This window comes from Nelumbo lutea, chromosome 4 (assembly GCF_056320005.1).
Source record: "Nelumbo lutea isolate HS-2025 chromosome 4, American lotus-T2T, whole genome shotgun sequence".
In the NCBI taxonomy this organism is placed as follows: domain Eukaryota; kingdom Viridiplantae; phylum Streptophyta; class Magnoliopsida; order Proteales; family Nelumbonaceae; genus Nelumbo; species Nelumbo lutea.
Window position 1 is genome coordinate 80,245,175 of NC_142687.1, and position 24,356 is coordinate 80,269,530.

The window sequence follows — 24,356 nt, forward strand, 5'->3', positions numbered from 1 at the left end:
AAAATATTGATAACAACTTATTGCTAAAAATTACTAATAATATCAAAATTAGTATAAATGTAAAGAAAAGAAAACCATCCTTTAATATATATAGTTATTGTTAGGTACGTATGTGAATGACCCCGTACTAAGTATGGGAAATGAATAATTAAAATTATTTATATATTGATCATCAGGTTTTGGATATACTAAGTTTTCAAACTTAAAATTATTTGATAATTGCAATTATATCTATTCATAGTACTCAATAGAGAAGTAATAATTTTATAAATAATAATGAACTTATAATAAAGGCAAAAGTGTAATGAAAGCTGTATGAACAATTAAGAAAGAAAAAAAATGTCATTTAACTGAGAAATGAGGTTTAGGTCATTCACTAAAATGAGGTTAAAAAACTCTAATTTGGTTCTTTCGATTTTGAGACCATAAGATCCTTGGGTGGTTTGAATGGTGAATCCATAAGGATTAATGCTGCAAAATGGTCAAAAGAGACCCAAGAGACCCAACTATCAAAACGACCTGGGAAAGACAATGCAATTAAGATTGTTAAAACATCAAATGATAATTTGCAAAAGCACCAGGAAATTGAAAGAAAACGGAAGTATTCAGAATCCGTCTTATTGCTCTCTCCATAAAAATGGGGTAAAAGAAATTGAAAGAGCTAAATGCTGATTCATCTAATAAAACTCAAGTAGCTTTGTCTCTCTCGAGGCTTACAAAAATGCTTTGCTTCTCTCGGACTTCATCATCGATGCTTATTGTAGACCATACCATATATGAGGGATGCTGTTAAAAATGGTCTACTATCTTGTCCTTCTTCCTCCTCCATGTGGTAAGAGCTTTTTGCATTTGCTACAGATCTTGGTCTAAGCGCTTTTCTTGACTTCTCAGATGGTTGTAGCAGAGACGCAAGCTCCGCGCTAGCCACTCCATTGTGGAGAAAAGGATTACTGAACATGTAATGTTATGATTGCCTATATGCAAAACTAAAGGGTGTGATTCTTCTTCTCTAATTCAGTAATAAAAGATTAAATGGGGAGAGTAATCAGTTTCTCTACAACTGAAGGAACTCATTCCCTCCCTTGGCTGAAGAAGAAATGGTTAGGGCTTCCTTATTTTGTTTTTTCTCTATGTCCAACCTCAAATTGGGAAGTCAAATATATTTTTTAATTATTTTTTACATTTAAAAAATGAGAACGGGCATAACAGGATGGGCAATCAGCCATTTAATTACCTCCCACGTGAGAGATCAGGGGATAGTGTGTGTGGTTGATGTGTAAAGAGTTGAATGGAAGAACAACCCGTCTCACACCAAAACGAGTGCAGGAGATACAGGTTTGCAGCAGCAATGGTCCCCAGATAAAAAAAAAAAAAGAAAAAAATCTTTTCTGAGAAAACAACATGCCAATGTAACACCGTTTTGTTGAAAAACCTTTCAGGAAACGGGATTGGTTCCACTGCCATGATAATTTCCTCACCAGTCAGTCAGTCAGTCAGTCGCCAAGTCCCCGAAAAACAGTCAGTCGAGAAAAAGCCCAAAACCCAAAGGTTTTCTCTGGGTGAGGGAAACGCACGGATGAATGCAACTGAACTGACTTGGCTCACCAGGAAATTCTAGTTTTGAATTACATTTCTTTCTGTGATTTATAACGCATCCTTACGTCCATTCTCTTTAGTTTTGTGCAAGGCTCAACGCTCAAGGTTAATTTCACCGCTATTTCCCTGTACATGTTTCCGCTTCAAATTGATGAATCAGCCCATCTCAATTGGAATTTAAGACAAATTTCTCTTAGTTTTTTTTTTTACTTGTCAAAAAAAGTTGGAATTTAAGACACATGAAAACCAAGTTGACGCATTGACCCCCCCAAGACCCAAATACACCCAACACAAGAGTCATTAACCACACAGTGTCTAAGATGCAATAAAAGAAACATATACCCACCAAATATCAAATGAAGCAAAAGATTCTTCAATTCTATATACTTGCCAAGGCAAACAAACAGAGAAGATGCATATACAGCTGTTTTGACTGATTTTTCAGACATTACAAATTGGTTAACAGACGAATCGGATCACATGAATCAAGTTACAGCTGACACCCTTTCAGATGACATATTATGAGGTTAGGAGGAAAAAACCACAGAATCGACCACCATTACCATGTTTTCAGTCTATCCAAAAAAATAAAAGATCACCATCACCAAAGTTAGCAGAAACCTCATACAAATGATTTACACATCCTCTGACCGATCTTTTTCTTCTTTCATTCAATTTGAGACACCTTCAACTCTGGCATATTATGGAGGCAGTTTTCTACCAATAATAAATGCCAATGCGTACAAACAATGCATCGATGCTTCTGTTGGCAACGCCAAAAAGCATAAAAGCGTGCAAGCAAGATACGCAATAAAATCATGGCTTGCACTGTGTAGACAAGGGATTGTCAAAACCAAACCATAGACGAAGCCAGGCCTCTAGGTACCTTCACTTGATTCTCGCAACTACAATGCTTTTTGCGTGGCATCTCCAGAAGCAATGCGATTCACTTGAATTTGAATGGAACACTGTCTCTGCAGATCTTTTAATTTTTCTAGTAGTTCCTGGAAATTTGGTCGACGTTGGGGCTCACTGTTTTCCATAGATTGAAATTAGAAAATAAGATCAAGGCACAGAAAAAAAAAATACATCATCAAACATGCTAAACAAAGGCCCAATTACTATTGACTATGTATAAATTTATTTTCTAGACAATAATTATATACCACAGGACACTTACTCCTGAACTACTTGCATCAAGAACATGCCAGGCATCAAATTTCAGGTCCCACCACCTGATGGGTCTCACCTAGAAGAATTCTCACCCAAAATCATGCTCAAGATGATAACCCAGGAAAAATGGCCTCGTTGGATCAGGTTGATTAAGCTTTTCCAAATCACACTGCCTATTCTAGTCACAAGGATGAATCTTGTGGCCATCCATACTGTCCACCAAATAGGGGATCACCAAGATCACACATATATTAGTCGTATCAACCCCAGGTTACCCAAAACCCCACCTTGTGTTGGACTTGGCATTAAACATCAAAACCTCTAGTTCTTTTATTCAAAGAATGCCCATAAATATCTGGTATAGTTGGCAAGGTTCTTACTTTAGTCAAGGAAAATGGACAAAGAGGAATATTGGGTGACGAGGGTCCTTTTGGGTTTCAAATTAAATAACAAAAGAAGGATTCCTGGGTCAATCGGACTTCTCCATAGATGACTAGGAGGAAACAAGGCACCTGTGTCTGTGCATCTGAGTGGCTCTTTCTAGCTAAATAGAGAACTACTAAGACTCATGGTAACACCGATGTTTTTACCCTGGTTGCAGGAAAAAAAAGGGAAGGAAAAGATACAAGAAACAAAAAGAGAGACTAGAAAGTAATAAGCACCTCTCCCAGCAGCTCTGGATTATAGAAACCCATTGTGGGTCTGTGTCTTTTGGTATCTCCAATCGTTGATTCATGAACCCAACAGCTCCAATTACCTGCAGAATCCAACCAAGAAATTTTTAGAAGTTGCAGTATTCCGCATTACATGTTTTTTTTTTTGACAAGCTCATTATTTTATTTTTTTGATATTAATCACTGCTTGACACCCCTTTACACTTTTTACAACATCAAATCAACAGCTCTTTTCTTTGATAATAGCGGCATTTGAAACCGCACCACCGCTGGGACAATTCATCCAATGCACCAACTTCATTGAAATCAATAAAGGAAAAAAACTATTACAAGCATCCAGAGAGAGGCACAAGGTGCACCCTCACTCTACAAGAAAAAAACAGCACAAAAATTGCAATTGAGCCCAATACAACTGATCCCTAATTTCCCCCCTGCTTAGCAAAAGAACAACTTCAGCCCAATACAACTGATCCCTAATATCCTGCATTACTTGTTACTAATCACCAATAAAAGACATCCTCATGTAATTGTTTGATTCATGCTTTATTGTCAAGTGCATAAAATCAAGAAATCAATTGGATGTTCAACAATTGATGGGCAGAAGAATTACATATTATGTCTCAAAGAAAATGCTCTTTCCTAGAAAAAAATGAGAATGAAAAAAGAGTATTGATAATTTGATATACCGGATATAGGACACCATAAGGAATCTACTAATAACTTCCCCTCCAAACTCTATTTCCAATACCCCATCACCAACACCTACCACTTTCTACTACTAAAACCACTAGAGGAGGTCAATATGACTTTTATTCCTTCTCAACCATGGAAACTAATGACTTGAGTGGTTTGCCCTGGATAGACCAATTTGATTAAACTCAGACAGGGCATTGACCATTTTTCCCGCTAGGCGGTTCATTACCCAATGTTGGTCCCAGCTATCTGGGATCTTGGGAGGGATAGACTATGGTCCTAACCTTTGGCATTTGTTGAACAAGGTGGCTGCACTTAGATGGTGGGTGTAAAAAAAATCTAGGGAAAAAACAAAAACAAAGAAGCTATACATATGCATATGTACATGAATATATGACTTCCAACTTGACCTGGAGAACAAGATGGTAGAACTAGGAAGTGGGTAGGCTAAGTCCCATATCTTCAGTCAGATCCTTCTTAAAAAAATTATCATCTATTGAAAGGTCCCTCTTTGCACAAAAAGAGTTATGGGAGGCACCGACACAGATAAACTATGGCGTAAACTACTACTATTTGCAAATGTTTGTCACAGGACAAGTTGTTGATGCAAGGTGTGAGCTCCCATCATCATCAAGTTGCTTGTTCTAACCAGAGGTGGTAGAAACAGCAAAGCATTTAGTCCTATATGGTCTATTTAGAACCATCTTGTGGGCTCACTTGACCCAAGCATTTAATTATACCTGGTGCTGCCCACAAGTGACCAAGGAGGTGCTAGTGGAATGGAAGATGAAGAGTGTATGTAAAAAGGGCAACATGAACAATTTGGACTAAAAAATGCTAGGATATTTGAGGTAACATTGAACACATTGAACATGTACTCTTTTTAACAATACAATAAAAGTTTACAAGTTATATAAAAAATTCTAGGTTATTTGAGAACAAAGCATTGCCACAGGGCAAGGTACTGAAAACAGCAAGGACAACAGTTTGCTCTTTCCATTCCATCCACAACAGTTTCAGGGACAGACCACACCATTCCATATTTCTCATTATATACTCTTTCATACAGATAGCTTCTGATATACCCTATTTGGAGAGTTTAACGATTTAACCCATGTATTATATCCCACCATACTTGGTAATCTGTACATTCTGATTTTGCCAAAATGAATGAAATCTTGCCTTAATGTTAAACTTAAAAAAAAAATGTCAATATAATTTTCTACAGGAATTCCAAAATTTGCCAAATTCAGCCTGTCCAAGACTGGTCATGGTGCCAGGTGATGTTTCTGACAGTCCAACTGTCTGAGCTGGCCAGGTCATAAAGCATTAGATAAACCATCAATGCTAGATGAAATGTAGATGTTGAACAGGATTTACTCAATCCAACACTCCCATTAGGAAAGACCTCAGCTGGGTTCTTAAAATATTACTAATTCTTAAAATTTTCTCTGCTTTTATTTTTGTTTTTTCAGTAGTTTTATTGAATGCTAATTCTTTTTGACTAATGATAGAATGTCACAAAATGTGGCCATTCTTTCAAATAAAAATATAATAAAATGGAAATTATTGAGGTAAGATGCATCATCTCAAGAATAAGGATACCTGCATTGAGTTGAGATTATCCCAAGGGATTTTCTCAGTAATAAGCTCCCACAGAATTACCCCAAAACTATACACATCTGATCTGAAAGTTTCCACATGAAAATGAATAAATCAATATTTGTTCAGATCTTAGTTTAAAGAATAAGAAAATTATAACAAAACAATCAAATCAGTGATGCAAGGTTCATTACTTCTCATCTGAAGGCTCATTACGGAGAACTTCTGGGGCCATCCATTGTGGCTACAAAATGGATAAATTCCATATCAAATGATTAGACCACACTATGAACAATCCAAAGAAAATTTCAGAAGAATGCGACATTATGCAATGCTATGTTATATACCGTTCCTTTCCCTGTCTTTGTTGTCAGGTATGTTTCATGCTTGAGACGTGAGAGACCAAAGTCCGCAACCTGATGAAACCAAAAGATAAAGAAATGATCTTGCCTATTCTCTTAAAATTTCTAACTTCAATATGTGTATTGGGTTAGGGGGAGATGGCTTCAAGAAGAAGAAGAAACAAAAATCAAACCTTAACTGTCCAGTTTCTGTCAACCAGAAGATTTGATGACTTCAAGTCACGATGGATGATAGGTGGATTACAGTGATGAAGATAATTCATGCCCCTGGCCTGAAGAAGATTGAACAAGAATAGAAATCATGATTAGTGGAGTAATAATGAATGTTTTCCAGGAAGATAATTTAGGGGCTTGGAAAGTAATAATTTTCTTTTACAATCAAAAGTTCAGAAGTCTAGTAAAAGCAGTGGAATCCAAAAGACTGTCAGTAAGTTATATCATATACATATACTTTCAATGTCCAGCAAACAATTCCCATTATGAACAAATAGGAGCAACATCCAATTTGGAAACAATACAATGCCAAAATGTGAGATCAGAGTCCAATCATAATTATAAATAACCAAATTGGAATGAATTGGGCTTCAATCTCCAGCAATTAAAGATTTCACTAAAAAATTTTACTAGTATAAAATTACAGATCTAGGTTGCTTCCTTTATCTATAGCAAAAGTTTCACACACACACACACACACACACACAAGATGTACATCTCAAGCCACAAGGCCATATCAGAGCACAAGCTTCCCCATGGAGAAGTCGATAAAGTACAGCAATAAGAACATTAATTTATCATATTTAAACTTCGTATCCAGCAATTTTTTAAAGAAAAATAATCAACTTCACAGGACTGTTCTATAAAGGGCAGTACACAGGTGGATGGGTGGTGTGGTGGTTGTGGAGAGACAGGAGATAGATACTCTGGTGTTGAAATGTGCTAACTTTTCCCTGATTAAAGGGTGGAAAGGGGAACATTTGGGACCAAGCTGCCACACAAAAGATGCATTAAATATCTAGACCTATTCTCTAAACAATCTGGATGCAAGCATAGAGACACAGATTAGGTATTCACAGAATTGGAGCAGATGGATTCAGAAGATCCAATTACAAATGGACATGTGAAGTCATGGATGTAAATCCAAACTAAGGTGTTGTTTAATAAAAGCTGAAATGTCTGAATTGAAAAACTTATTGCTTTGTCTGCTAGTGAATAAGTTACCAAGGAGGTTTTAAGTTCCTTAATGGCTGAAGCTGAAGTTGGCTTGATTACTGTACTCTTGAATATATTATTATTTATATTTTTGTCCATTAAAAGACAAAACAGAAGGGCAAAACAGGATGTAGCCGACCCGATATAGTTGGGATAATTGGATGATGATGAACCATTAAAAGACAAAGCAAGAAGCCATTCAGTTCAGATACTTCAGTGGTAATTAAATAGCCCATGACTTTTCTGAACCTATATAACACTCCTAGATCATCTATAATCACATCAGATAAGAATGTTGAGTTGACCAATCAATTGAAAGCCCTAAAATCTACAAGAAAAACTATGAATTACAAATGGAAACACTACAGGGTCATAGGAAATAGCATAAACGGTAAATCCAACTTATCAATAAAAAACTATAAATCAAACTTCATACTCGGAACATTTATTTATTTATTTTTCACTTGGCAATGAATGATGAACTTATTACAGACGGGGGGAAAGGAGGGAGCCAGTCCCAGACTCCCAGTAGTGACACTGCAATGTCAAAAGGCTACACATTACCTCCTAGAAACCCTGTTCCTAGCAAGATAGTGGGAGCATTACCAGATTTTAGCTTCTGACGAAAAAAATTTTAAGCCAAAGTGAGAAGCAAGGCTCCCTGATTAAATGCATCAACTGTAATGAGCACCATATTTTCTTTCCTTTTTTATGTAAGTATTAAAGTTCTATCAGAACAGAGTCGGAAGCCGGGAAAAGCTAAAGCAGCAAGCTTACATTGCACTCTCTGAGAACCCCCTATTTGCTATGTTCATTCACTCATCCTAATAAAAGATAATTTTAAAAGTCAACTAAAATTATAAAATCATTTTTTATAGGGATTAAGAATTTAAGACGCCAACATGGACTTGTTTAGGCTTGCCTCGACGGGCTTGGTTGGGGACAGCTGCTAGGCTTAAAAAGAGTAAAATGCAAAAATTTTGAAAAGGTGCATGCCTGGGATGAAGCACAAGGCGAACGCGTAGGCACACCAAGCACATGCCTTTTCCTACCTCCCCCCCTGAACAACATACCCATGAGGTTGCTAACCGTCGCTTCATATACACCTCTTCTTGAAGCTTACCATTAAGGAAAGCATTCTTAAAAAAGCTGAAAAAGTTTGATTATAACCAATCCCATATGTCTGGGTGTACTCCTTTGCACCCATCAAGGAAATGTTTAACGGTGTAAACCCATTTGCACCCTACTGCCTGTTTTCCAGGAGGCAAAGAGGTGAGCTCCAAGGTGTGGTTGGATTCAAGAGCATGAAAATTTTCATCCATCACCCTCTTCCGATCAGGGGATGCAAGGGTCCTTTTTAATCCCTTTTTAAGTCTTAGTCACCTAATAGTGGAGACAAGAATTTGTTATGCATTGGACGTGAAAAGCTTGGAAAAAGTGTTGGGTGACTACAGATGCTCTGATACCATGTGATCAGCCTAAAACGGTACTAAAATATAAGAACATACAAACAAATATATTCTGGAATAAATCTGGGTTGGTGGAGAATAAAGTAGAAGAAGAGAGAATAAAGATTGAGAGAACTAGGACAGAAAGTAGGAGAGGTCGAACAAAACTTTGTTCTCTAACTGCCGCCATTCTTTTATTCATATTATAATGATATATATAATTACATAATTACCTCTATTTAATTAACATAATGAAAGAAAGTGAAAAAAAGATCCCTATACCCTGCTGCCAATACATATAAAAGATTCTAATAACTTCTAACAGTGAGAAAGAAGAACAAAGAGACCATAGCTCCAAGGAACACTGAAGCTGGTATTGAAAGAAAAGGTTCCCAAGCCAGCAAGAAAAATTCCATTTACAAGCCTTTCATCATCCCCCCTCCCTTAGAAATATCTGTGACAAAGTTCTAATCTCAGAAGTCAGCACAGCTTGCAGTACAGCTTGGATGCCAAGAATAGGTAACTCAATCCCTATAGTCTTGGGCAATCATCTCTAACCATCCAATGATAATCAATAGAACAACAATACCCTCAAGTTAGGATCAACAAGCTTAAAAGAGACCAGGGAAGAATACTAAATTGATGCAGTGAAGTGACAGTGAATAAAAAATAGTTAATTGACTTCATATTATCCGAACACAGTGAGTGCACACATTGGGGAAAACACCAATACATCCCTCTTCCCTATCTCCTATCATCTGGAGCATGTCACAGGTATTGGTCTTCTTGTGGCTAGGGGTGCTCATAGGGCCGATTTTCCAAACTGAACTGGTACCACCGGTTTTTGGAAAACCGTGAACTGAAACCGAACCGAAATCAGTTGGTTAACCGGTTAATCGATTTAGTTTTCAACTGGATCAGTTCTTCGGTTTTTTGATATTTATAATATATTATATGATAAATAATATATTGTATATTATAAATATATGAAATATATATAATATACATAAATATATACTGGTCAGTTCAGTTAACCAGAATTTTTGGTTTGGTTTCATCAGTTCGGTTTTTTTTTTGGTTTTTGATGAGCACCCCTACTTGTGGCCCACTTGCAATCAAACAACTTAATATTGGAGGGTCAGAGACTTTCTAGAGATCCCTCAGAGGGAAACAAATCACATGGCACTGAGTTTGGTACCTCAATCTCAAATCTAAATCATTTTTATTTTATTCTATTTTATTTCTTGTGGGGCAGGGTGGATAAATTGTGCCATTTTTTTTATCAGCAACACAAAGATTATTTCATTAATATTAGAAAAGAGAAGTACAACAAGTTCTTTTTTTTTTTTTGATAAATAAGTACAACAAGAAGTTCTGAAAACAAACAACAAACCCAAGGGAGCTACACCATCCCATGTATTACAAATAAGCCTAAAACATAGTTTTTCTATGAACCCCTTGCTTAGCTAAACTGTCAGCCATACTGTTCGTAAATCTCCTAAACCCATTTATTTGGATCATCATGATGGATAAATTATGCCATACATCCCATCAAAAGTTTTCTTAATGTTGAAAGCTTCATTAAGATTTTTTTTTTTGATTGTAAACTGTACATTGTATTAATTTAAAGAGTAGAAAAGGCACCACATCCCCACAGGTAGTTCCAACTACCATGCCCTTTTACACCCTTTCTCATCTATCTTATTATGTATTTACTGACACCCAAAACAGTTCATCTCTGTCTATCCTTGTATGGCTAGATAATCAGCCTAACTGTTTGCTTCCCTTCTCCATTGAAACTGAATTAACAATTCCCATGCCAACTTCCTCACTTCTCCCAGTACACAATTGTATTACCAATTCAACAAGCTATTGTTCACTAAGATTCTTATTAAGATATGGGAGTCTCCTACTATAATGTTTCTCATAATTAACAGATTTCCCAGTTTAAGTCCTCGGTGCACCACAAGTAATTCAGCCCATAATGAATCTCCTTGTCCTATTAGCCCTGAATATATAGCCACAATTACACCATTACTATCTGTAAATACACCAGCAACGTCCGATCTCCCTGGATTTTCCATATTATTTCCATCAACGTTCAGTTTTATATGTTGGCTGCTTGGAGCTGTCCATGACAAGGTGACTGTTATTCTTGCTGATATTCGGGTTGCTATGTAAGGCCTCTTACGGAATCTTCTATTGTAATTTGTAAAAGGGGAAAAAGTAGGAATGCCTATACCCAATGGATCACCCGTAGCGCTATATTCCTTTCTTCCCATATTGCTCACATTACTGCTGCTCTAGAAAATTTCCACAGGACCATCCCTCTGTTTAACTGTTTTGATGGTCGGAAGAAAGCCTCATTAACATATTCACCAGTGAGCACTAGAACTTGAGGCAATGAAGTTTGTAGAATGTGTCATGTGGCAAATGGGAGGAATTCATTCTCTTTTTTGATCAATAGGGAGAAGTTCATTCTCCATCTACAATTGCTCGTCTGGACCGATTTTATAGGGTTGTTTCATCAATAGAGGTAACATAACCACTCTCATCCAACCATAGCAAATGAAGGGCTTAAATGAATGAGATAGTATTCAATGAAACATAGCTCCTTTTTCCATTTGTTGGAGCATTTGGAAGGTGAGAAACAAGAGAACATGTAGAAGTAAAGCAGCACATCAATTAATATGGAAGACTAAAACACCTGTTTCATTTCTTCCGTAGTGCTTTTATATTAAACTTTAATTTTTGATTTATTTTGAAAGAAAAGTTTTTGAAAATGTGATAATGATAATAATTGGCATGAAATCACTTTTTACTCAACCTGTGAGGCTGTGATATATTGATTGTACACTATATAGATCCATACCATGCAACCTTTTGTAAATGGGCCTTAAACCTTGCTCTTCATCATTAATACAATATCTTATTCTTATAAAAGAGTAATGGTAAAACTCACAATATCCAAGGCCACGCGAACTCGCCGCCTCCAATCCAATTTAGATGTGTTTCGTTGAAGCAACCGAAACAGACTTCCACTGCATTAAAAAGGCAACATAAGCACCGAAAATACCATAATTTAAAGTAATTACAAATCAACCAAATCTAATAAAACAGTTATTGTGCATAGTTTTCAAGGGGCCAAGGCAAGCCTAGGCAAAAGGGGGTGCCCAGCTAGGCAATAAATTTTTATAAGAAAAATATATAAATCCTTGGGTAGTTCCCTAGGTCTTATAGTAATTAGTAATAATCTTTGATTAAGAATTACCATGATCTTCATGAAATAAGTATAAACATCATATAAAAACATACAAAATCAACATATATATGAGAAGAAAAGAAAACATAGAAAATATAGGGGCTCAGCCCTTGTTTTTATCAGGAGGAAGAGGAATAAAAATAATAATAATTCAAGTGCTTCATTTATCAAAAAAAAACAAAAAAAATTCAAGTGCTTCTATACTTATTAGTTCAGGTTTTGAAATCTTAAAGGGATCAAAACTACATAATCATGTGTGTTAGTTCAAACCAAACAAATAAGAAAATAATAAAAGATAACTAGTATAAGAATTATAAAAATACTATAAACCTAGAAAATGAATAATTTAGTGTAATAATAATCATTGTAATATTACAATATCATAAAATAAAATATAAAAAATACTAAGTAGTGCCTTATACAAAAATATTTAAGCGCTTGGGCAAGGCAACCCTTCAAGGGTGCCTAGTCACCTAGGTGTTGCCCTGACAACTATGTTATCATGGCAGATTCAGAACAGTAGATGATATTAATATGTTATACAAGTAGAAAATATGAACATGATTCAGATTTCTCTAAATATCGAAGCTTTCAGAAGGAGAAGTGAAGAATGAACCGTGGGAGGAACTCTGTAACAATGCAAAGACGCTGAGGTGAAGTTACTGCACCCATGAAAAGTAGTACATTTGGATGTCGGAGCCTCTTCATAAGTGATACCTTCATTGGAAAACATATACATACACTTTCAGACCAGACACTTGTATCAAAATTTCTATGAGGAAAAAAGTCATTTAAGGAATAATGTATTATTGAGTAGGGCTAATAAGCCTTTATAAGAGAAACCATAACAATTACATACAATTTCAGATATTTTAATGTGACCATGTGCATGTCCTTGAAATGCATGCAAAATAGATAAGTAATATAGAAAAAAATCTAAAATGTCTTGGCAAAAAGTCTGATGCATTCTGTGAATGTTGTGTACTGCTGGATAATAATCAGACTCCAAAAATAATAGGAGTGACTAATGAAAGAAGAAATGGAAACATGCTCATAGTTGTATGTTTTCAATATCATAACAAACCTTTCTACAATTCAACTATTCAAGGAACACTTTAAAAAGTAGCATTTTCACCCTTGGAAAGCAGAAAGCATGCAGCAGTCAGGAACTTCAAAAATTGCCATGTGTTTTATTTTTTTGGAAGATCAGGACAAACCAAAAGCACAAAACTAGTTCTACCTAAGCTTACACCAAAAATCACCATTATGAAATAAATTTTAACCAACTGATCTTTTCATTACTTTCAGATAATCTTCTTAACATTGAAGTAACTTTTTCCAGGTGTAGTGGTGTAAGTGTTGTATGGACTCAATTCCTACAAATCATTATCAAATAACAAAGATAAAGTTCTGGACCTTTTTTATAGGTATATAGTTTTAGAATCTTAAAAGGAAATATGGACTATTTTAATAGTTTACACTTTTCTACAAATGTGTCTGTGAGTCCTTGTTTTTTTCTTATTGCCAAGTCAGGCTTCTGAAAATGCCTTACATTCTATTTTTCATGTTATTTCAGAAAAAGTGGGTGAAGCCTGTATTAATCGATTTGGCAGTTGGTGTTGACCAGCCAATAAGATTATATTATGACAATAAGGCAGCAATTAAAATTGCATATAATTTTAGCACAATCAAACCAAATACATTGACATTGATCGGCATTTCATTGGTGAAAAGGTGGATGCCCAAGAATTGTGTCTTCCATGAGTAAATGGAGCATAGTTGTCAAGGTGACGCCTAGGCGACAAGGCGCCCTTGGAGGCTCGCCTCACCCAGTCGCCAAGTAGTTTTGTGCACTATGTTATAAAATACTTTTATGTTTTTAATTTTTTGACATTATAATTATAAAATAGGCATTTTTAAACTAGAATACTCATTCTATGTGTTTATGTACTAATTTCTTTTTATTATTTTCTTTTTTGTTAGGGTTTAATCAACACAAACATTGCTAACTGCTGTATTGAACTCATTGATTAAAGTATCGATAAACCTCTGTGTATCGGCAGAGGTGTATCAGTACTTATAATGATACTCCCCTTATTTTTTTATTTCTTTGGTTTTCAATTTCATTTATATATATATATATATTATTTTAAAAAATGGGTTTCCGAAAACACCTGTAAACATGTGTATTGGGGCGCCAAAGATACAATACATTACACCCAATACGGGGTGTATCGTATCAAAGTTTTGATTCTTGATTGAATCCTCAAAGATTTCAAAACCTGAACCAATAAGCAAGGGAAGAACTTAAAATTTGGTCTAATCAACACATTTTCTTCTTACAAATCTTCTTCTTCCACTTTTTCTTTTCTTCTTTTCCTATAACAAAAGTAGGGGTTCAGCCCCTATACTTGGCAAGTCAAGCATGTTAGACATTTCTGCTTCAGTTGAGGATGGGAACAGAAATATATAAATTATAATATTGAGGGGCATTTTGTTCATTTTTTTTTTGGGGGGGGGGGGGAGGGGGAGGGGGTGAGGAGGCTGGAAAGCAAAACTTATAGACATACATGGCAAGTCAAGCATGTTAGATATTTCTGCTTCAGTTGAGGATGAGAATAGAAATATATAAATTATAATATTGGGGGGCATACTGTCCATTTTTTGGGGGGAGGCAGGGGCATAAGGACATTTTTACCAGTACGTGTCAAATAGGACATAAGGATGTCAAACAGAGGGGCTAGAAAACATCTGAAAATGATTTAACCAGGACCCAGTTTGAAAAGAAATGCCAAGGTTGAGAAAAGAAAGCAACCTCTTGTCTGAAAGAAAGTACCACTTCATCAGAATACTCTTGCTTGGAGAATACCTTGACAGCGACATCCTGCAAGAAAAGTGGATATCATGTAAGGCCTTTAATATATTGGAAGAACACCACCATTCATTTTCCATTAACTGGAAAAGGCTGATCATTAAAATTTAGAAGGAATTCAGACCACAATATCAGAAACATCAATAAGGCAATGATGTATGCTTGCACACAATCCATCTAAACACTGGCATGGAAGTAGAAGTGCTAAAAGCATGGAACTAAACATATACAAAGTCACTGCTTTTAAACAGCTAAGTGCAAGTGATGCAGATAATATGATTTTCCTTCCTAATATTGAAGGTACCAAATAGAAGAACTAAACATACCGAGCCATACCATAGAGCATGATATACAGTTCCACAAGAACCTGCAAAAACATCAGAAATTCAGAACAAAACCTAAAAAAGAATATCTGATTATGATGGGACAAGACAAAGTTATGAACCATGAAAACAGAAACATGAGAAGCATTAAAAATATGGATTATTAATTCATCAAAAAAAATATGGACTATTACTTTGGTAAATGTTCCTATCCATTAGATGGAACTTGATAGGAAAACTCTTACATCTTGTTGTATGGGACTTTTGTGCATATAACCAATGTTTCCTCTACTCTTTCTTTTTCCCTTTTCAATTTCCTATTTGTTTAGGCGTAAAACTTGTTCCTCTGGTTGTACAAGGAACTTTTGTGTGGAAAACCAAAAACCAGTGCAAATTAATATTAAAAAAACAATGCCTGGGAGTATCAAAATCCAAACTTCCTTTCAAACAAATAAAAAAAAAAGTAACTTAAGAACTAAGATAATAAGTAATCTACTTATGAAATCAATATATATTTGCCTAAACCAGGAGAAGAATTTATGAGAATCTAGTCCTTTTTCTACTGACTGAGTTTGAGCAGGCTGCAAAACTGTTGCAGATTTAGCAAAAGATAGTAATGCACATTTTAAAAATCTAACACATGCACTTTATCAAGGAAAAAGAGAATAGCAGAAGTGACCTAAGCAACTTATTATTTACTATGATCATATATATCAGTGATGGCAAAGATCACTACCTTGCCCAATCTGTTCTCCAATTGTCAAGTCTTCCCACAAGATTTCATAGTCCAAGCAATCGGCTTCCATATCCAGTTTATTAACAGCACTGCTACTGGTACTTCCACTGCTGCTCACACTACTTGTGCTATTAACATTAAATGAGGACCAGGACCCAGAAGGCTCATTATTTCCAGGCCGGTTAGTTTCCTGATTTTCTGGCTTTCCACTAGAATCACTATTTTTCTGATGACCCAAACCATTTTCTTGATCATGATTCAACCAGGGCCATACAAAACGGTTGGCCTTTGCTTCAGGTGCATCCCGATCATTACCTTTCCAAGGCCACGATATCCCCTTTTTATTAATCCATGACTCTGCCTTTGAAGTTAACATCTTGTGGATCCCAGGCTTCCCTTCACTCTCTGCACCAGCACTTTTGATAGGTTTTCCTGGGGATTTCTCCTCAGCTGCAGCCTGAGAAAATACACCAAAGGGGGATGGAGCCACATCTCCCCTAGGTGTGCTAGCTCCACTTGAAGTCGCATCTTCCCTGTGATCAGATAGAATTGCATCTGAGACATGATCGGATTGCTGGCTGTCTCCGCTCCCACATTCAAGCTCAATGCCATTCTCACCGATCCGAATTTTTGAACGGACTTTATTGGTCACCTTAGAAGCCTGTTGTGGTTCTAACAGTCAAGAAAGGCTGGCTACGCTAAAAGAAATCACAAAACTATGGATCCTATCCTCACCTGGGGAAGAGGAAATATTTGGAGAAGTAACAACTAACAAGGATTAAAGGAAGAAAGAAACTAACCAGGTTTGATATTTTTGAGGCAATTGCAACTTGCAGAGGTTGGTGAAGGTCACTTCTAGGCCGCGTAAAGCTGGAATCACCTTCCAAAGGCCTCGGACCTGAAAAGGGGACCCGCGTTTCTTGGAACGGCCGTGCATCACTTGATACACAAATAATCCCTACCAAGCTACCATCATCGTCATAAAATGGCGTGTTGGTAGCAATGACCAGAAACCTTTCTCCTGATTTCTTCTTCATAGGGAACTGGCCGGTCCAACTTTCTCCCATGGTTATACGGCGTACTATACTACTTGCTGCATCGGAGTCGCGGGAATCTGTAAGAAGTTCAATGGCGTCCTGACCAAGGGCTTCCGATGCCGGATAACCATAAAGGTGCTCAGCAGTTCTATTCCTGCCAAATTGAACATCTACAAGTGGTTAAAAATAAAGGAGTCATAACAGGTCGAGAACCTAAGCTCCGTTAGAAAGACATAGTAGAGGCTAATTGAAGAAGAAAACTAAACAAATATAAACTATTACTAAATATCGTGCAGTGCAGGATATCAATTAATCAACACCACCAACTAGTGTTCAAAGGCGACAATCAAACTCAATCCAAACAACAACTGTAATCTAAAATCACCAATCCCGATCCCCCGAGAAAGCAAAGGTCGACAACTGAACATGAAACCCAAGAAAAAAAATCTGCAAAATAACAGAATAGAATAGTTCACCAGTAAATGATTCGGCCACTGAGATCGAATATATGAACCGATTGCCCCATGGACTGCAAAATATTCAGATACTGCTTATCCGTAAATTTGACAGCTGCCGGCCCACCACCTTGTCCCGGATTCAAAACACCATGGCTCCTGTTCTCCCTCTGCAACGGCGACGAATGCCTGAAAGACGAGGAACCCTTTTTCCAGGAAGCAGCTCCTTCGTAGACACTACCACTTTTCCTCCTCGAAGCGGCCAATCTAGATCTCTCGGGCGATACAGAGTGGGAGCGCTGATGTCCGTTGTCCATTTTGGAGTCGGTGCCACCAGTGGTTCTAAGCATCAGCTTCGACATCTCTTGCTTAAGGTGGGCATGCCCAGCTTCGAGCTCTTGGATCTTCTTGAGCAGCTCTTTTGCTGGAGGGGTGTCCATAATAAAATCCCAACGAAAAACCCTGAGACAGTAATAGCAGCAGCAGGAGCAATTAAGAAGATAAAAAGAGATTCCGAGGGGTGACTTGGTTGGGTCTCTGTCTACGATCTACATCTCTATGTACAGTTGGTTGTATTGCTGATGCTGAAATGGAGAGGTAGCTTTTGGGTTGGCATCACCAAACTCTTTTTTTTTTTTTTTTTTTTATAGCTTTTCCAGTAGCTTTCTTTCGTTTCTTTTTGATGTCCTTTGTTTTAATGGAGAGAAAATAATACACAGAAGAAGAACCACAGATAACGCGACCCCAGACGTCTCCTTAAGGAGTGGCAGTTGTTTTCTCCATTAATCTCTAAAAGAAATCTCTCTGCATCGCTTCTACTGATCTGTGCTGTGGTGCCTTTTGTTTTTGGATCTTTTTTTTTTTTTTTTCTCTGAGCTTAGGGTCTCTTTCTTCTCATTAAGTTACTTCCATCTCCATCTCATCGTAATCTACAATCCACCTCTCTCTCTCTCTGTGAAATTAGTAGTAGTAGTAATGCTTGGAGGAGACCTTGTGGCAGGCTTGACTTCACAAAGCCCACACTTCACCACTAGGTTGGACTGGCTCGTGGATCACCCTTTTTCGTTAATTGCAACTACGATTTTGCCCATCAAGGGTATGCAAAATTTCTATTGCATTCCACGGGATGTCGGGAAGGGAATAGGGTATAGGGGATTAGGGGAATAGGGGGTGAGTGACGTGTATATGTATGATTATGTGAAGCCGAGCTATTATTATATCATACAAACCATCTTATTTTGGTTTTGGTGGGTTAAATCTGGATGTGATCTGGGGACAGAAGGCCCATGATCCCGTACGTAGGCCAGTAGCCCATGACACCTGCCTGTCTGCCACTGTCCCATCCCATGTCATCGGGTGGGTCCTAATTTCAAGATCAGCAGTGTCAAAGGTCAAAAGTCTAGCTTTTATAATAATAATCCTACGATAGTCCATAGTACTACATAAATAAATGGACGGTGTATAAAAGTTTGCAATACAGCAAGACCCATAACATTACAAACAACCATCTAAGTCATTTGAATTTGATTGAACTCATTCTATTTTTTTTATTACTCAACAAAAAGTCTAATGCATTTGTATTTGTTCCCTTAGTTAGGAGACACTTGATTATAGGACCCACTCAATATGGACATGGACCGTGTTGACTCTTAAAACAAAGTACAGGTGGCAAATGGTGGACCCGGAACCATATACGTGTGGTGTGATATGGTCCAAGAAGGAATGAATATAGTGAGATCACATCTGCGCCCCACATGCACATCTCAACATCTCTAGAAGTTGTCGGTGGGAGATGTTCCCAAAACAAGGTTGGAATACGCGGGGGGGGGGGGGCAGATGTGAATCCTGATATGGCCGTATGGGTGAGTTTTAAAGAGCAAATGGGAATGGGTTTATACTTTTGCTTTCAAGTTCGAAGCTTCAGCCTTCATGGATAGGTAGATTCCTATTAGATCCACGTCTAAAAAGCTGACGTTCATTTCATGATTTGATCTGTACCATTAGTAGAACTGTGGACGATTCGAACTCAATAATTGATGGGTAATCGATAAGCAATTCGTATTCGATGATTATTACTTTTTATTTTATTTTATTTTTCGTTACGCAACGAAAGAACCGTTCACTGTACCGTACGCGAAGGTAATGGAAAGAAGCCTGCAACAGTAGCAAAGCTAAGGGAAAGCACAACTTCAACTTGGACAGTTTTTCACGTACCGAAAAGTGAGAAGTGAGACAAGAAAAGAAACTGGTATCTATCTCCTCTCCTCTCAGGTTCTCACCTCTCGCTTTGCCCATGAGTTTGAGGAAAGCAGGTTCAAGTTGGGCTGTGTAAGCCTCCTCTCCTTTCAGCCTCTCAGGCTCTCACCTCTCGCTTTGCCCATGAGTTTGAGGAAAGCAGGTTCAAGTTGGACTGTGTAAGCCTCCTCTCCTTTCAGCCTCTCAGGCTCTCACCTCTCGCTTTGCCCATGAGTTTTGAGGAAAGCAGGTTCAAGTTGGACTGTGTAAGCCTTCTCTCCTCTCAGCCTCTCAGGCTCTCACCTCTCGCTTTGCCCATGAGTTTGAGGAAAGCAGGTTCAAGTTGGACTGTGTAAGCCTCCTCTCCTCTCAGCCTCTCAGGCTCTCACCTCTCGCTTTGCCCATGAGTTTGAGGAAGGCAGGTTCAAGTTGGACTGTGTAAGCCTTGGACTACATGGACAGAAGGATTTATCTCCAACTCCAAGCTCTTGTTTTCAAAAGAAGAAATCAGTAAACAGATTTTTCATTTTTCCGAATAAATATGGACATATAAGAAGCTCAAGAACAGAAAAATGATCAAATAAATACATATGGTGGATTAGTTTACCAGCCAGAGTTGATGCTGCATACATGAATAAAGCATGACAGATCCTTTTATTGTACAGAAGCTGCCACTTTGAGTTAGAGGCAAAAAGATCCTCCAAGCCCGTAAAAATTTCACTCACATCTTTTGAAATTCAAATAAAACATCATAAAAATAACATTAGATATACACAGTTATGGCACAAGGAAGCAAGTAATGATCGACATTGATCAACAACTCAGGTGTACCATGGAAGCCTCAGCGTTGGCTTCCATGAAAATATACCGCATCCTACTGAGGCCTTCTCCATGAATGAATCAGGACAACCACACCCTGTGCACTTCAATGAGGACAGTCCATTTCATGTAATCCTACTATGATACATACTTCAGACTAAAAAGGATATCAGTTACTACTTGTACAGCAGCAGTAGTAGGCCTCGTATTTCTTCAAACCAGTGCCTAAAAAACCACAGACAAGGATTGGATGAACTGCTTATGCTAGCTGTTAGAACCTTTTAAGCAGTTGCCTTGCAACTCTCCTGGTAGATGTAACAAGACAGCAACAGGTCAAGTTTGAGAAGCAGTCTGAAGTTTCGTGACTCATGGGTGAATAAAATCTAACCCAAACTCTTTGAACCTCTGTGAGGTCTAGGAAGTTCAAACTTAATGAGGAAATAACATCTTTCAGACTCCCTGCTATATTGGACTTCACCATTCATCAGCTTTAGAATCTTCCTGCACATGCTCAACCCTAGACCTTCCTGAGTCACCCATTGGCTGTTATTAAACATATCTTGAACAACATCTGAAGGCAGGCCCTCCCCAGGGCAAACAATCCTACAGCAAACAGAAATCTGTTAATTAGCACAGATATTGAAGAAAATGGTCAGCATATCAAATGATAACATGTAGCCAAACAGAAGTTTGACTCCTACTCTTTCCTTCTTTACAAATTCATGCCGACTGCTCCATTTGTATGCCCACTTCTGCAGTTCTGCTTTTCTTTTTCCTATTTTCTTTTGTGTCACCCAATTGTTACAGGATGTAGGGAACAGAATACCACACTACCAAAGTGACAAGCTCATTTTGCATCTCATAAGAATGTACCAATGGCCAGAAACAGGTGCTAGCTTCCAGCATCTGAAGGATGATGGAAACTAGTCCACAGCAGGCCTCTTGGTTCTAATGGTATATTATTCATTGACATGTTCCAGAAATTGATTGCACCCCTACATCTAAAGTAATCTCATTATGTATTTGAAAGAGGGAAAAAGTCTAGATAATCAGCAATTACCAGCAAGGCAAAATTGATACATATTCAGTAGGAATGCGATTGGGTGGACCAAGATGGGCCCATACCAGGGCCCTAGGACTGATGCAGTGAAAGTTCTTAAAGTGGGTTAGCTGATTTGCACCTTGATGCAGGCGTCAAGTGGTATTGGAGCTGGCAGTCTGACATCAGTGGAGAAGTTCATTTAATAACCCATGGTTACTAGGAAATTTGGAATTGTGGCATGATATGCATATTACACGGGATACCTGTACTGCATCTGAGATTGTAGGAATGGAGTCATATCCCCATTTCTCATATTCATGTGTGTGTCCACATTTAATTCTGCATTTAACCATGAACAATATCTATGGTTCATAGCAGGTTTCATTTGTTTCTGCATTTAATTCTTTGTAACCCCAACATTCTGGCTGCACTAACAATTACTTCAGTTTCCTTTCTACCAGAACTAACTTCCATGCTTCAAAGACTTTGGTGCTCTTTCGTGCAATGAAAAGTTGAAAAAAGTGATTTCTTTTTTTTGGCAATTGCCAGCATAATGTTCAATAAAGACGTATAGTGATGAGCATGTTGCAACATGAAACAAGTGATTTCTTTTTTTTTTTTTTTTGATCAATAACAGTGAATTTTATTAATAAGATGGAAAAGCTGAATTACAAGGTAAGGAGCTAAAAAATCTCAACTCCCAAATACCCTATAAACCCGAATTCATGAAACAATTACAAAACAGCCCAAAACATTGAGTTTCTGTTCACCCCTTGCCTAGCTAGACCATCTGCCAGTGCATTAGCACTTCTCACTATCCATGTACAACGGAAACAAGTGAATTTGACGAGAATAATAATTCCTACCAAATGAAAATTTTCTCAGCATGCTATAGAGTACCATCCAAAATCAGTAATTCTTTTGGTAAAAAAAAACCATCTTGTCAGGATAACTCTGAAGGAGATTGTCATATAATTTTAGATTGGATGTAACCAGAAAAAAAAAGGCCCACAAATCTTGAGATATTTCATTAGAGACGCAAAGGACTTGGCAGCTAGGTCCACGAATCTGCCAATAACATTGCTGACACTTAAGTTAGCTAGAGAGGGAGAGGGCAGATCTGAAACAACCACAAGGCTGACTGTAATTTTACATCTCCACCCACAGTGCTGACACTTGGTTAGCCTGAGACTTCGCCCACAGGGCTGACTGTAATTTTACATCACCATGCTTCTTATGTGTGTCTGGATAGGTTACTACAATGTTTTTGTCACTTCCTTTCATTTCTTTCCGAATGAGGTCGTTTCCTATCTTTTTATCTTTAATGAAAATTTTGAATGTTGCTTTTTATCAGCAATTGTAAATTTTACAAAATTAGAAAAAGTAGAGAATATTTACAAATTTACAGAAACCCTCTTAAGAGATAAATTCTTCTCTCTCCCCTCTTTTTCAGTTACAATTAAGTGCATAACATTTGATTTCTTCCCACCCCTTGTTTTGGTAATGTATCAGCCATACAATTTGTTGTTCTTTTTACCCAATGGAATTTAATTTCCATATTGCTTGTCAACCATCTGAACATTTTATTTCATTCTTATATGCCCACATAGTTGGCTCACTACTCATCAACCAGCTTATCACCATCTCCGAGTCCTCTTCAATAATAAATTTCTTTAGATTTTATGCTTCTAGCTTGTTGCGAATCCTCCATTAATGCATAATTTCACCTGCAAGGAATCCCCTATACCTACTGATCCCAAAAATAATGCAACAATAGTACCTTTTTCATTTCTAAAGACACCCCCACTACTAGAGGTTCCAGATTGCCCATGCTGTTACCACCACAGTTGAGCTTTATGAAACCTTTATCTGGTGGATTCCAGTTAAAATCTATCACATTCTTTTATTGATGATGTGCTGCCGACTTTCCTCCACTTCCTAATAATATCATCTGTAGAAACATATGATAGCTCTCCAAGGGCTTTACTCAGTAGCCCACTCTCACTGTGGTACACTATTAATGCCTCCTTGCTTCTTTCTTTGCCCTTGAGTATTCTTCCATTCATTTCTTCCCACATCATCCAAAAAAGTGCAGCCCCAGTGCATCTCCACAAGAGATTTGTAAGTGATAACAAGTCTCATCATTAGCTTTGCAAAGACTACAGCAATTAGGGATAAACACAAATTAGGTCTCCTTTTCTGGAACAAATCAAGTGTGTTAATTTTCCCACAATAGGCTTCCCAAGAAAAGCTCAGACTCTAAGAGGAATTGGCCTACACCAAACTTCTGTCACAGGAAAAGGATACAATTGACTAGTAGAGGAGGATAAGACCTTGAAGAAAAAAACACAAGAGAAAGAACCAAAAGGGTTTGGAGTCCAGATTCTATAGTCAGACTTAAAAGGATCCAGGAACACCCTGTCAAGAACTTGGAGTCTTAAGACACGAGGAAGTTCTGGAACCAATTCCCTTAGAAGGATCTGGGAACACCTTGTCAAGAACATGAAACCAATTCTCCTTTTAAAGAAGAGAGTGCAAATAAAGATAGAAGTTGATATTTAAGAGAATATTGCCCCACCCAAGTGTGTTCCCAAAATTAGATATTAGTCCTAGAGGAAACATCATACCTGATACACGTGAGGAAGAAGGGAAGAATTCTATGGATCACCTTCCAGGAAGACACCCTTGTTAGCCCTTGTAGACAAACCAGGATCCCATCCACTGTCCAGTAACACATGGATACTTACCACCACCTTATCCCACAACTTCTCCTTATCTAGGGGTAGCCTCTGCAACCATTTTCCTAACAAAGCTATGC

General features: G+C 37.5%; 2 protein-coding genes across 4 annotated transcripts in view; both read right to left on the reverse strand.

Annotated features, from left to right (window-relative positions):
* Positions 1-1,948: 1,948 nt before the first annotated feature.
* On the reverse strand, positions 1,949-18,563 carry LOC148861268 (uncharacterized). Of its 2 annotated transcripts, none has more exons than XM_088985637.1 (13): positions 17,464-18,563; positions 16,751-17,141; positions 15,951-16,611; positions 15,218-15,258; positions 14,835-14,903; positions 12,636-12,736; positions 11,720-11,798; positions 6,274-6,372; positions 6,086-6,154; positions 5,933-5,982; positions 5,742-5,823; positions 3,432-3,526; positions 1,949-2,628 (listed from the first exon to the last, which is right to left on the reverse strand). In XM_088985637.1, the coding sequence occupies exons 1-13, from the start codon at positions 17,880-17,882 to the stop codon at positions 2,502-2,504; spliced, it is 2,283 nt and encodes a 760-aa protein (XP_088841763.1). In that variant the 5' UTR covers positions 17,883-18,563; the 3' UTR covers positions 1,949-2,501. The 2 variants fall into 2 exon arrangements, with proteins under 2 accessions (XP_088841763.1, XP_088841765.1); XM_088985639.1 differs by having other exon boundaries at positions 6,280-6,372; positions 17,464-18,437.
* A 1,677-nt stretch (positions 18,564-20,240) lies between these two features.
* The window catches only part of LOC148861269 (phytochrome B-like), a 92,642-nt gene continuing 88,526 nt past the window's right edge, over positions 20,241-24,356 (reverse strand). For both annotated transcript variants that reach the window (XR_016112814.1, XM_088983953.1), the window contains one exon: positions 20,241-21,099. Coding sequence is in view for 1 of the 2 variants with exons in the window: in XM_088983953.1 (XP_088840079.1) it covers positions 20,880-21,099 (220 nt within the window). In the remaining variant the exon portion in view is untranslated. The remainder of the gene's footprint in view (positions 21,100-24,356) is intronic.